The sequence below is a fragment of the Spea bombifrons genome, chromosome 7 (assembly GCF_027358695.1).
Source record: "Spea bombifrons isolate aSpeBom1 chromosome 7, aSpeBom1.2.pri, whole genome shotgun sequence".
In the NCBI taxonomy this organism is placed as follows: Eukaryota; Metazoa; Chordata; class Amphibia; order Anura; family Pelobatidae; genus Spea; species Spea bombifrons.
The window spans coordinates 642,868-655,135 of record NC_071093.1 but is presented as its reverse complement, the minus strand read 5'-3'; the positions used below and the strand labels follow the sequence as shown (position 1 = coordinate 655,135).

General features: G+C 58.0%; 1 protein-coding gene across 3 annotated transcripts in view; it reads left to right on the top strand.

The window, feature by feature from the left end:
* The window catches only part of KALRN (kalirin RhoGEF kinase), a 91,931-nt gene that overhangs the window by 36,163 nt on the left and 43,500 nt on the right, over positions 1-12,268 (top strand). For all 3 annotated transcript variants that reach the window (XM_053471024.1, XM_053471023.1, XM_053471022.1), the window contains exons 8-26: positions 6-137; positions 441-671; positions 2,267-2,389; positions 3,702-3,893; positions 4,390-4,559; positions 4,778-4,952; positions 5,675-5,870; positions 7,065-7,231; positions 7,449-7,568; positions 8,213-8,431; positions 8,789-8,938; positions 9,020-9,134; positions 9,266-9,381; positions 10,002-10,124; positions 10,651-10,833; positions 10,987-11,105; positions 11,545-11,611; positions 11,806-11,915; positions 12,168-12,237. In XM_053471024.1, coding sequence (XP_053326999.1) covers positions 6-137; positions 441-671; positions 2,267-2,389; positions 3,702-3,893; positions 4,390-4,559; positions 4,778-4,952; positions 5,675-5,870; positions 7,065-7,231; positions 7,449-7,568; positions 8,213-8,431; positions 8,789-8,938; positions 9,020-9,134; positions 9,266-9,381; positions 10,002-10,124; positions 10,651-10,833; positions 10,987-11,105; positions 11,545-11,611; positions 11,806-11,915; positions 12,168-12,237 — 2,778 coding nt within the window. The remainder of the gene's footprint in view (positions 1-5; positions 138-440; positions 672-2,266; positions 2,390-3,701; positions 3,894-4,389; positions 4,560-4,777; positions 4,953-5,674; positions 5,871-7,064; positions 7,232-7,448; positions 7,569-8,212; positions 8,432-8,788; positions 8,939-9,019; positions 9,135-9,265; positions 9,382-10,001; positions 10,125-10,650; positions 10,834-10,986; positions 11,106-11,544; positions 11,612-11,805; positions 11,916-12,167; positions 12,238-12,268) is intronic.

Here is a 12,268-nt window from a genome sequence, read left to right as displayed (position 1 = left end):
TTCAGTTTCTGTCTGGCGTGGACACGTGGTGCAAGCTGTGTAACGATGGGGGTCTGCCGTCCGAAATGCAGGGGCTGGAGATGGCCATTCATCATCACCAAACGCTATACGAGGAGGTCACGCAGGCGTACGCCGAGGTGAGGACCCCCCGGGGGGACGGGGGGGGCATCTTCCCTGCCAGCTGAGCAAATCGGGCAGAAATGTACAAGAAACGGGCAAACTCCTTCCCGAACGGAACCGCGGGGCTGGCTGGGGGTGATAAGACTGGATGTCAGCCAGCTCAAGGTTGGGGCCCCTAGGTTTGTCTGGGAATCTTGCAGGGTTTCATTAGGGTGACGTGACCTCTGACCCCATGGTTTGGGTAGGGGTGCCGGGAATGTCCGGGCCCCGGGCCCCATAAGGTCAGTGATATAGTAGAGCATAACGCGCTCTTCCTCCAGGTCAGCCAAGACGGGAAGGCGCTGCTGGATGTGCTGCAGCGGCCGCTGAGTCCCGGGAACTCGGAGTCCCTGACGGCCACCGCCAACTACTCCAAGGCTGTCCACCAGGTACTAGACGTGGTCCACGAGGTCCTCCACCACCAGCGGAGGCTTGAGAGCATCTGGCAACACCGCAAGGTCCGGCTCCACCAGAGGCTGCAGCTCTGCGTGTTCCAGCAGGACGTCCAACAGGTGAGCAGCGCAAATCCACTCGCTCCTGTTACTGACCGCCGGAAATCTGGTGCAGCATTAAAAATGTTCGCGAAAACATCTTGTGTCCTGGGGGGATATTAATTAAAACACCCGGGACAGTAAATGTTTCTCTGACTACCAGAGGGTTAAAATCGCAGGACAAGGTCCGTCGGTCTCTGTCAGAGCGACTCGTTAAGCGATCAGAGCCTCTGAGTCGATTAATTAACTCGACTTCCTCGTGGCGCTGATTTTGATGAATCACGTTTTAGGAAGAAAAATGCGTTTGTCTGCCCGTGGAGGTGATTATTGATCGCCGATCACCGCGGGAGCAGATTGATGGGTCCTGGAGATCGCGGCAGCCACGTTATTGGCAGGAAAATGTAAATTTAACAATTTTCCTGCCATCCTGCAAACAATACGGGAGAAAAAGTAAAAGTGACGTTTATTGAAGCCGAGGAATTGACTGATTCAGGATCTTTTGCCATTTTAAAGGCACAGGATCCTGGCCAGGCTACGGCGCTGAAAGGGTTAAAGCAGCGCACGGCTGAAGTGACGTTGAGCTTTCAGTTCCACCGACACACGTTCTGCCTCCGCTGTGAGCGGAACACAATACGCCTCGGATCCGAGTATGAGAAATTGTTTTACAGTTACCATGGCAACCATAATTCCCATTCCATCAACAAAGAGAAATGATTGCACGCTCCGTCATCTCGCCATCCCCCATCGTTAACCTTTTCACGTCTGGATTACTGTGACTCAATGATTCCTTTAGCCATAGGCTGCATTAGACTCACTGCGCCATGCGTCCTTCATGCATGCGCGTCTGGTCTCCTGCGCTCAGTGGCACTTGGTGAGGCCAGATGGTGTCAGGGAGCGTAGGACGCATTGTGTAGGTAGCTTCATGGCGAGGGTGTGATGGCGTGTGTGGGGTTAATGGTGAGCGTGATGGGACAAGAGATCTACATCCTACAGATCTACAACCCATTAACCCTTTCTGTTACCTGCTGTCAGCTTTATCATTTGGAATTACTTAGTGGTACCACAGCTGCAGAAATTGGGAAAAACTGACATTTTTAGAGATTTTATGCAGCAGAGTGTCAGCTCTTGGCACACCTTCGATCTGATATAACGTATTATAATCCCGGCACAGGCTGTGTGATTTAACACGGCTTATCAGACGTATCACTGACATGGCTGCAGATTACAGCACGTGCTCCAGGCGGCGTGTTTCGTGACATACGCATGCAGTTACTGTGCGTGTTCAGAAGTCACGTGTGAGTCGCAGGCTGTTACAATGTATCTGCCGGCTGACGGCGCCACCTGCTGGTCCGAGGCGCTCATTACATGCTCTGGGGGTTTAAAGCTGAGATCTCAGCTTCTCCGACCTCTAATATCTGACAAGTATCGGCGCGGGGAGGGGGCGAGAGAGGCGCGGGGAGGGGGCGAGAGAGGCGCGCGGGGGGCGAGGGGCGCGAGAGGCGCGGGGGGGCGAGAGGCCCGGGCAGCGAGAGACGCGGCCCGCGGTCAGCAGCCGGTAACACGTGACCTGTCCGCGAGTTTGTTGGCTGACGTTCCGTTTCTTTTTGTCTCTGCAGGTTCTGGACTGGATCGAGAATCACGGGGAAGCTTTCCTGAGCAAACACACCGGGGTGGGGAAGTCGTTGCACCGAGCGCGAGCTCTGCAGAAGAGGCACGATGACTTTGAGGAAGTGGCGCAGGTATCGCCGCGTGGCACTGCTCCCTCCGCAGGGGTTAATACACGGGGGGTGGATGGGATGTTTCAGCTTTAACTCTCCCTCGAGGGTTAATAAATAGACCTTCTGATGCAAATGGGGTAGATTCCAAAAAAAAATTGCCCCTGATGGGAATATCTAATTCCACGTCTTATACCCGGTGTATGGAGTTCGTACAGAGGAGGGACGCCCTGGAGACTGAGCCCGATCCAGTACATCACCCTTCATAGACTGGCGGGGGGCTTCTTCAGAGAACGGGGCAGAACTGTTCCCCTTTGTGGACAATTAACAGGCACTTAGTGTTTTATAATCAGATAAAATGCATTAATAACCCCTCCAGCGTAACGGGGTAATGCGCATGCGCTGCTGCAGCCCGTGCCGGATTCATGCAAATTGCATGTGATGAGTCTAGTGGGAGTCTTCAGTAACCATGGCAACCTCCCATAGCAACCATGCGCCACGCATCCCACCAGCATCCACCCCCAGAAACCCACTCCATGTGCCGTCAGGGGCTAATTTTAGTCCTTAAATGATAGCAGCTCCGGCAATCAGCTGGATGGAGGGGGCAGAAAGTAGCTGCCGTGTCCTAAAGTCCACACGCGGCCCCTCGCCTCCCGCGGCCCCTCGCCTCCCACCTGCGCTCAGTAACGGGGTTTTACGCAGCGTTAGATGGGAGCGCTACGGCCGCAGCAGGCGATATTACGTGAGATTTAACATAAAACACATTATCTGTTTCTATAGCAGTTTGGGGCCACCGGGGCCGTCCGGACACCCAATCATAGAGACACGATCTTTCACGTCTAGTCGCCCGTCTCTCCTGCTGTAAAAACCTTAATCAGTCGTTGGTCTCGTCTTAGATTCAGGAGCCGTATGTCTATCCCATGCATGTTTAATACCCTCACTGTATTACCCTCTACCACCTCTGCTGGGAGGCCGTTCCATGCATATAGGGCCTCATCACTGTTGGAACCCCCTGGTCCTGCCGTCCTAGTTCAGGGGTTCCTGGGTTATCTGACAGCTGCTGCCATTTGCCAGACAGTCATCAACCGCAAATGAATTACAGATTAACTCATATTGGTAAAACTGGAATGTTTCGTATAAATTTATAACCCGAGACGGGCGATGCTGGGCGGCCGCTCAGGCTGCTGCAAGGTGATTGGTTTATGTTCCCTTTGAGTGAAGGCAGAGGGGCGGCCTTGTACCCCGGCGTGGGGGAAGCAAAATTAACATGTCGGACTCCTTCACGGTGAACGCGGTACCAACCCAGTCCTCACGCGGTTAATTTTGGGTCCCCCAGAACACGTACACCAACGCCGACAAGCTGCTGGAGGCCGCCGAGCAGCTGGCCCAGACCGGTGAATGCGACCCCGAGGAGATCTACAAGGCGGCCAGGCACCTCGAGGTCCGGATCCAGGACTTTGTGCGACGCGTGGAGCAGAGGAAGCTGCTTCTGGACATGTCTGTCTCGTTCCACAGTCACACCAAGGAGGTAAGAGGGTCCGTGGGGGGGAGTGGGGGCCACTGGAGTCTCTGTCTGAGGTCTCTGCCTCCCGGCGGTTCTGTCTGAGGTCGCTGCCTCCCGGCGGTTCTGTCCGAGGTCGCTGCCTCCCGGCGGTTCTGTCTGAGGTCGCTGCCTCCCGGCGGTTCTATCCGAGGTCGCTGCCTCCCGGCGGTTCTGTCCGAGGTCTCTGCCTCCCGGCGGTTCTGTCCGAGGTCGCTGCCTCCCGGCGGTTCTGTCTGAGGTTGCTGCCTCCCGGCGGTTCTGTCTGAGGTCGCTGCCTCCCGGCGGTTCTGTCCGAGGTCGCTGCCTCCCGGCGGTTCGGTCCGAGTTCGCTGCCTCCCGGCGGTTCTGTCCGAAGTCTCTGCGGCCCGGCGGTTCTGTCTGAGGTCGCTGCCTCCCGGCGGTTTGGTCCGAGTTCGCTGCCTCCCGGCGGTTCTGGCCGAAGTGGCCGTCTGTCACTCAGTTAGGCTGTCTCTGTTCCCAGCTGTGGACGTGGATGGAAGATCTCCAGAAGGAGCTGTTGGAGGACGTCTGTGCCGACTCGGTGGATGCCGTTCAGGAGCTGATCAAACAGTTCCAGCAGCAGCAGACGGCGACACTGGACGGCACCCTCAACGTCATCAAAGAGGGAGAAGACCTCATACAGCAACTCAGGTGAGTCCGCACTCCACGGTGACTGCGCATGCGTAATCCGTATGACCTCTGAATGTAATCCGGTAGTCTCCGACTGGGATCTCGTGGCCTCAGGACACTCTTACTCCATTTCCAGTCCACATATCGTCCTGTGGCCGGGATATTTTAATTCTGTCCGGCGGCCCCGTGTGGCCCCTGCTTACAGTCCTCATCCTTCTGGCCCCTTTGCCCGTTTCCAGGGACTCCGCCGTTTCCAGCAATAAGGCTCCGCACAACAGCTCGATCAGCCACATCGAGTCGGTGCTGCAGCAGCTGGACGAGGCTCAGGTCCAGATGGAGGATCTTTTCCACGAGAGGAAGATAAAGCTGGACATCTTCCTGCAGCTGCGCATCTTCGAACAGTACACCATCGAGGTGAGGGCACCCTGCGCATGGAGAAAGATTCCCAGCTTCGGGGGCCATTTTTCCTCCTTTCGCAGGAGTCTGATTTCAGTCTGGGGCATCTGATAGACCCGTGGTGCCCCCCTGTACCCTCACGCTGGAAGTTCTGTGCCGGCGGGGTATATGGCCAGCCGGAGATGCCCCCCTAGGCACGTCAGGTGATTGCAGACTATTGCAGGGCTCCCCCGAGGTGATGCGTGAACCGGTTTAAGGAGCCGATAAAAGAGGCAGATTCGGGAAGTTGGTCGCTTCCGTTCTGCTAATTACCAAGTTTGGGATGTTTTTAATTCTTTTTGATAATTATTTTCGTAACATTTAAAAGGTAATCGAATTCTGCTCTCCCCACGTGAGCCGGCGGCAGGGGTATTTAGATAGCAGGTCTGTGCTCGTGGGAGCGAGTGCGCCAGTGAATTACTTCCCCCAGAAAACGGCACTCAAAGCATCTCATGCGACACTCGTGGGAGCGATTATCTTAGTACAGCAGATTTAACATGCGGTGCCCGTTCTTAACCATTTCATTGGCAGACAGCGCATCGCAGGGGTAACGCAGCTTCTTCCAACGATATGCCGGACGCATTTATTGCCGTTGCAGTGCATTTGCTGGTTGGGCTTTTGCGTTGTTTCCTTGCGAGAAGCCGTGGCGGCTCGTCCCATACCCGCTGGCGTGACCGTTTCATGTTACATGTAACACGCAGGTGACGGCGGAGCTGGACGCCTGGAATGAGGATCTTCTCCGACAGATGAACGATTTTAACACGGAGGATCTGAACCTGGCCGAGCAGCGGCTGCAGCGGCACAAGGAGCGCAAACTGGCCACGAACAACATGACGTTCGAGGTGATCCAGCAGGGGCAGGACTTACACCAGTACATCATGGAGGTGCAGGCGTCAGGTAACGCGTGTCCGTGTCAAATCTGTGGCTGTCTCGCAACCCGTGCAGGCGTCTCTGTGACGGTATTAGGGTAGATATTGCACTAATGTATAGTCTCTCTCATTGCGGTCTCGCTCGTTGTAATCTCTCTCGTTGCAGTCTCGCTCGTTGTGGTCTCGCTCGTTGCAGTCTCTCTCGTTGCGGTCTCGCTCGTTGCGGTCTCTCTCGTTGCGGTCTCGCTCGTTGCGGTTTCGCTCGTTGCGCTTTCGCTCGTTGCAGTTTCGCTCGTTGCGCTTTCGCTCGTTGCGGTTTCGCTCGTTGCGGTCTCTCTCGTTGCGGCCTCTCTCGTTGCGGCCTCTCTCGTTGCGGTCTCGCTCGTTGTAATCTCTCTCGTTGCGGTCTCTCTCGTTGCGGTCTCTCTTGTTGCGGTCTCTCTCGTTGCGGTCTCGCTCGTTGCCGGCTCTCTCGTTGCGGTCTCGCTCGTTGCGGTCTCGCTCGTTGCGGTCTCTCTTGTTGCGGTTTCGCTCGTTGCGGTCTCGGTCGTTGCGGTCTCTCTCGTTGCGGTCTCTCTCGTTGCGGTCTCGCTCGTTGCGGTCTCTCTCGTTGCAGTCTCGCTCGTTGCCGGCTCTCTCGTTGCGGTCTCGCTCGTTGCGGTCTCTCTCGTTGCGGCCTCTCTCGTTGCGGCCTCTCTCGTTGCGGTCTCGCTCGTTGTAATCTCTCTCGTTGCGGTCTCTCTCGTTGCGGTCTCTCTTGTTGCGGTCTCTCTCGTTGCGGTCTCGCTCGTTGCCGGCTCTCTCCTTGCGGTCTCGCTCGTTGCGGTCTCGCTCGTTGCGGTCTCGCTCGTTGCGGTCTCGCTCGTTGCGGTCTCTCTTGTTGCGGTTTCGCTCGTTGCGGTCTCTCTCGTTGCGGTCTCTCTCGTTGCGGTCTCTCTCGTTGCGGTCTCGCTCATTGCGGTCTCTCTCGTTGCAGTCTCGCTCGTTGCCGGCTCTCTCGTTGCGGTCTCGCTCGTTGCGGTCTCTCTCGTTGCGGTCTCTCTCGTTGCGGTCTCTCTCGTTGCCGGCTCTCTCGTTGCGGTCTCGCTCGTTGCGGTCTCGCTCGTTGCGGTCTCTCTCGTTGCGGTCTCGCTCGTTGCGGTCTCGCTCGTTGCGGTCTCGCTCGTTGCGGTCTCGCTCGTTGCGGTCTCGCTGCCTCTTGATCTCCGCTCTCTGATCTCAGGTATCGAGCTGATCTGTGAGAAGGACACGGACCTCGCCACGCAGGTCCAGGAACTGCTCGAGTTTCTCCACGACAAGCAGCACGAGCTGGAGGTGAACGCCGAGCAGACCCACAAGCGGCTGGAGCAATGTCTGCAGCTCCGCCACCTGCAGGCCGAGGTCAAACAGGTGAGTCCTTAATCCCTTCTTACCCCTAACAGCCTCCGGAGACCCCCCGAGTGCATCTCACCCGGTAACGGGAGCCGCGTGTGTTTAATGGGCTTTTGGGGTTCTGGATTTGCCGGCCCCCGTAACACGCGGAATGAAATGTTTCTTGTGTGCTGCCGGCCCCCGAGGAGCTCGGTCGCTGCCCCGCGGAGTCCCTCACTCGGTCGTTTTCTTTCAGGTTCTGGGCTGGATCCGTAACGGGGAGTCCATGCTGAACGCCAGTCTGGTGAACGCCAGCTCCCTGTCGGAGGCCGAGCAGCTGCAGCGAGAGCACGAGCAGTTCCAGATGGCCATCGAGGTGACCCCGCCAAACGCATTCCCAGATCCGCTGAGTATTTAGGGAATTCCGCGCCGTGCAGTAATCAGAGGGGCCGCGTTCCCGCCACGCATCCTCTGCGCCGGTCGCATGAAACGAAATGTTCTCAGAGCCCGGCAGACGCTGCCATGGTGGTCAGGGCCCGGCAGATGCTGCCATCGTGGTCAGGGCCCGGCAGATGCTGCCATCGTGGTCAGGGCCCGGCAGATGCTGCCATCGTGGTCAGAGCCCGGCAGATGCTGCCTTGGTGGTCAGGGCCCGGTAGATGCTGCCATCGTGGTCAGGGCCCGGTAGACGCTGCCATCGTGGTCAGGGCCCGGCAGATGCTGCCATGGTGGTCAGAGCCCGGTAGATGCTGCCTTGGTGGTCAGGGCCCGGCAGATGCTGCCATCGTGGTCGCGTGTGCAATCTTGTTTAATGTGTAGGAGACCTTTGTGCGGCGGACAGGACTGAGCTGGGGCCGCTACCCAAAACCCTGCACGGGGCTGGAGGACCCCCGTAATGTCTGGTCGGTGACGGAAAGCCACGCCGCAGCCCCCCAGACTCCAGCCCGTGTTGTGATGATCTGATGCGGCCGCTCGGGGTATTCACGCGCATTCTCTTTATTCTCCCCGTTTCCGCCGCAGTCCCTTTTCCACGCCAGCTCGCTGCAGAAGACGCACCAGAGCGCCTTGCAGGTCCAGCAGAAGGCCGAGGCTTTGCTGCAGGCCGGGCATTACGACGCCGACGCCATCCGGGAATGTGCCGAGAAGGTGGCGCTCCACTGGCAGCAGCTCATGCTAAAGATGGAGGACCGGCTGAAGCTGGTGAACGCGTCCGTGGCCTTCTATAAAACCTCGGAGCAGGTCGGTCCCGAGGGGCTAACATCTGGAGAGAGATGCGATGGGGGGCGCGCGATGCGGGGCGCGCGATGCGGGGCAGGAGCCGCGAGATACGGCAGTTAGAGGGTAACGAGTATCACGGAACCGGAGAGATAATATGCCGGGGGCGGTGTGTCCGGGGGCCGGTTGGGTCCGGGGGCCGGTGTGTCCAGGGGCCGGTTGGGTCCGGGGGGCGGTGTGTCCGGTCGCAGAGAAATCGCGGCTCGTTTAGACGGGTTATACGGCGTAAGGGGTGGGACGGGAGTTCAAGGCAGGTCGGATTCTGATAATGCCCCAGCCGGGGTATCTCAGGAATGCGTGTTGGTATTTAATGCCCCTCAGGTTTGCAGCGTCCTGGAAAGCCTGGAGCAGGAATACCGCAGAGACGAGGACTGGTGCAGGGGCCACGACAAGCTGGGGCCCGTGGCTGAAACGGACCATGTGATGCCTCTGATCAGCAAGCACCTGGAGCAGAAGGAGGCCTTTCTGAAGGTGAGGCTGTTAGTTGCCCCCGTGGTCGGTGGGAAGGGGTATCTCCGTGCCGCCCGGGTCTGATGCCCCCGTCTCTTCCAGGCCTGCACGTTGGCGCGAAGGAATGCCGAGGTTTTCCTCAAATACATTCACAGGAATAACGTCAGTATGCCAGGCGCGGCCCCTCACACGCGTGGCCCCGAGCAGCAAGTCAAAGGTGAGAGGCCCCTGCCGGTCGCCGTGTTTGGCGGTGAGAGGCCGTGGCACGTGGCTGGGACGCGTCACGCGTGTCGCACCACGTTGGCCGAGCCGCATGTAATGCGTTTAGTGATGTCGTGTCTCCTGCAGCCATCCTGAGCGAGCTGCTGCAGCGGGAGAACCGCGTTCTGCATTTCTGGACCTTGAAGAAGCGGCGCCTGGACCAGTGCCAGCAGTACATCGTCTTCGAGAGGAGCGCCAAACAGGTGAGGGAGGAGGCGCAGGGAACGCCGACCGGCGGCGGCTGCCGCCACGCGGGTAACGACACGGCGGCTCCCGCTTACCTGCAACCACGCATCTTACTGATACCCCAGTACCTTAAACTGTCTCCTCTCCCTCTTACCCCTTACTGGGGTGTATGACCGCCTGTATCGCCCTAATACACGGGTAACTGACCTCACCTGTACTGTGCTAATACCCGGGTATCTGGGTACCCCTGTACTGTATTAATACCCGGGTATCTGGGTACCCCTGTACTGTATTAATACCCGGGTATCTGGGTACCCCTGTACTGTATTAACCCCCGGGTATCTGGGTACCCCTGTACTGTGCTAATACCCGGGTATCTGGGTACCCCTGTATGGCATTAACCCCCGGGTATCTGGGTACCCCTGTATGGCATTAACCCCCGGGTATCTGGGTACCCCTGTATCGCATTAACCACCGGTTATCTGGGTACCCCTGTAACGCATTAACCCCCGGGTATCTGGGTACCCCTGTATGGCATTAACCCCCGGGTATCTGGGTACCCCTGTATGGCATTAACCCCCGAGTATCTGGGTACCCCTGTATGGCATTAACCCCCGGGTATGTTTGTGCTGCGCAGGCGTTAGACTGGATTCAGGAAGCGGGGGAACATTACCTCCTGACGCACTCGTCTCCCGGGGAGCGCATGGAGGAGGCTCAGGAGCTCCTGAAGCAGTATGAAGAGTTCCAGATCCCGGCCAAGGTAATAAAACCCGGAACGGCCTCCGCAGCAGCTCATCCGGCTCATTAACCTCTTCCCTGCCGGGGTCCCATCCATTCTGTGATTTATTAACAAACCGGAAAACACGGATGTGTGTATGTTCGTGGAGGCTCCTGACACGTGTGTGCGTGTTCCCACATGCTCCTGACATGTGTGTGCGTGTTTGTGGATGCTCCTGACATGTGTGTGCGTGTGTTTGTGGATGCTCCTGACACGTGTGTTTGTGGATGCTCCTGACATGTGTGTGCATGTGTTCCCACATGCTCCTGACACATGTGCGCGTGTTCCCACATGCTACTGACGTGTGTGCGTGTGTTCCCACATGCTCCTGACACATGTGTGCGTGGATGCTCCTGACACATGTGCATGTTCCCTCATGCTCTTGACACGTGTGTGCGTGTGTTCCTGGTTGCTCATCGTGGGGACGGGATTTAACTCCTTCACCGCTGAAGTTTAGTAGGGAAAGGGTTAATATTTTCTGTAGTAATTATATTATTTCTCTCGAAAGCAAACGAAGGAGAAGGTGAGGCTCCTGATCCAGCTGGCCGACAGCTTCGTGGAGAAGGGCCACGTCCACGCCACCGAGCTGAAGAAATGGGTGACCACGGTGAACAAGCATTACCGGGACTTCTCGCTGCGCATGGGCAAATACCAGTGTGTGCTGCACCGGGCCCTCGGCATCAGCACCGAGGTACTTTATCACCTCCAGGGGGCGCCGCCGCCTCGGGGGGGCCGGGGGGGTGGTGTGCTGGTTTGGCTTTCACTTATTACTCAGCCCACAAATGTCACAGCCACCTCTTCTGGGAGGCAGCTCCATTTACATACTGCTCTTATTCTCTTACAGGAAAATAAAGACCTGGAACTTGATATCATTCCCGCCATCCTGAGCGACCCGGAGGTGAAATTACGAGACGCCGGCCACGAGCTGAACGAAGAGAAGAGGAAATCGGCTCGGAAGAAAGAGTATGTGGCCGAGACACGGGTTTTAGTGGTTGGGGGTCTATTCCCCATGGACTCGGATATTTATTCCAAATAATAGGACTGCGGGTGGCTCTAGGATTCCAGGGGCCCCGTGTGCAGCGATTCCAGGGGCCCCGTGTGCAGCGATTCCAGGGGCCCCGTGTGCAGCGATTCCAGGGGCCCCGTGTGCAGCGATTCCAGGGGCCCCGTGTGCAGCGATTCCAGGGGCCCCGTGTGCAGCGATTCCAGGGGCCCCGTGTGCAGCGATTTGATACAAGGGGTGGGTTTAATGATGTACAGGTCAAGGGACACGGCAGACGGGGAGGAATAATTTGATTTCCCGGGAACTTTGTCCTGGATGCCTCCGTCTGATAATCTGCCCGCCGTGGGGCCACACGGCCCCTCGCTGCTCCCCGCTGACGCTTTCTTTGCTTCCCTGCAGGTTCATCATGGCCGAGCTGCTGCAGACGGAGAAAGCGTACGTCCGGGACCTGCACGAGTGCATGGAGGTAACGGCCGGGAAGGGGGATGGGGGGCCGCGCGGATACCCCCCGGCAACGTATTACTAAGGAGCTTCCGGCATCGAAAGTCAGTGGCCCCCCGGGGGGTTTGGGCGAGCCGTGCCGTTGAGTTTATTAGCCCCAAGTTGGGGTATTAGGATTTGTAGCCCCCGGTGCTGATCCGGTGATTCCTTCCCCTCCAGACCTACCTGTGGGAGATGACGAGCGGCGTGGAGGAGATTCCTCACGGGATCCTCAACAAGGAGCACATCGTCTTCGGCAACATCCAGGAGATCTACGACTTCCACAATAAGTGAGCTCGGCGGCCGCCACGTGCACCCCTACACCCCCCCCGTCTCCCCCCCCCCACGCCTCTCCTCCGCGCACCTCTCCTCCCCCACGCTCCCCGCGTCTCTCCTCCCTGCTCCTCCCGTCTCTCCTCGCTCCCCCCCGTCTCTCCTCCCCATTCCCCGTACTCACGCAGCCCGTACTCACGCAGCCCGTACTCACGCAGCCCGTACTCACGCAGCCCGTACTCACGCTTTGCTCTCTGTGTCTTTCGCAGCATCTTCCTGAAGGAGCTGGAGAAGTACGAGCAGCTGCCGGAAGACGTGGGGCATTGCTTCGTCACCTGGGTAATGTCACATCCGCGCATCTCCCCCAGGC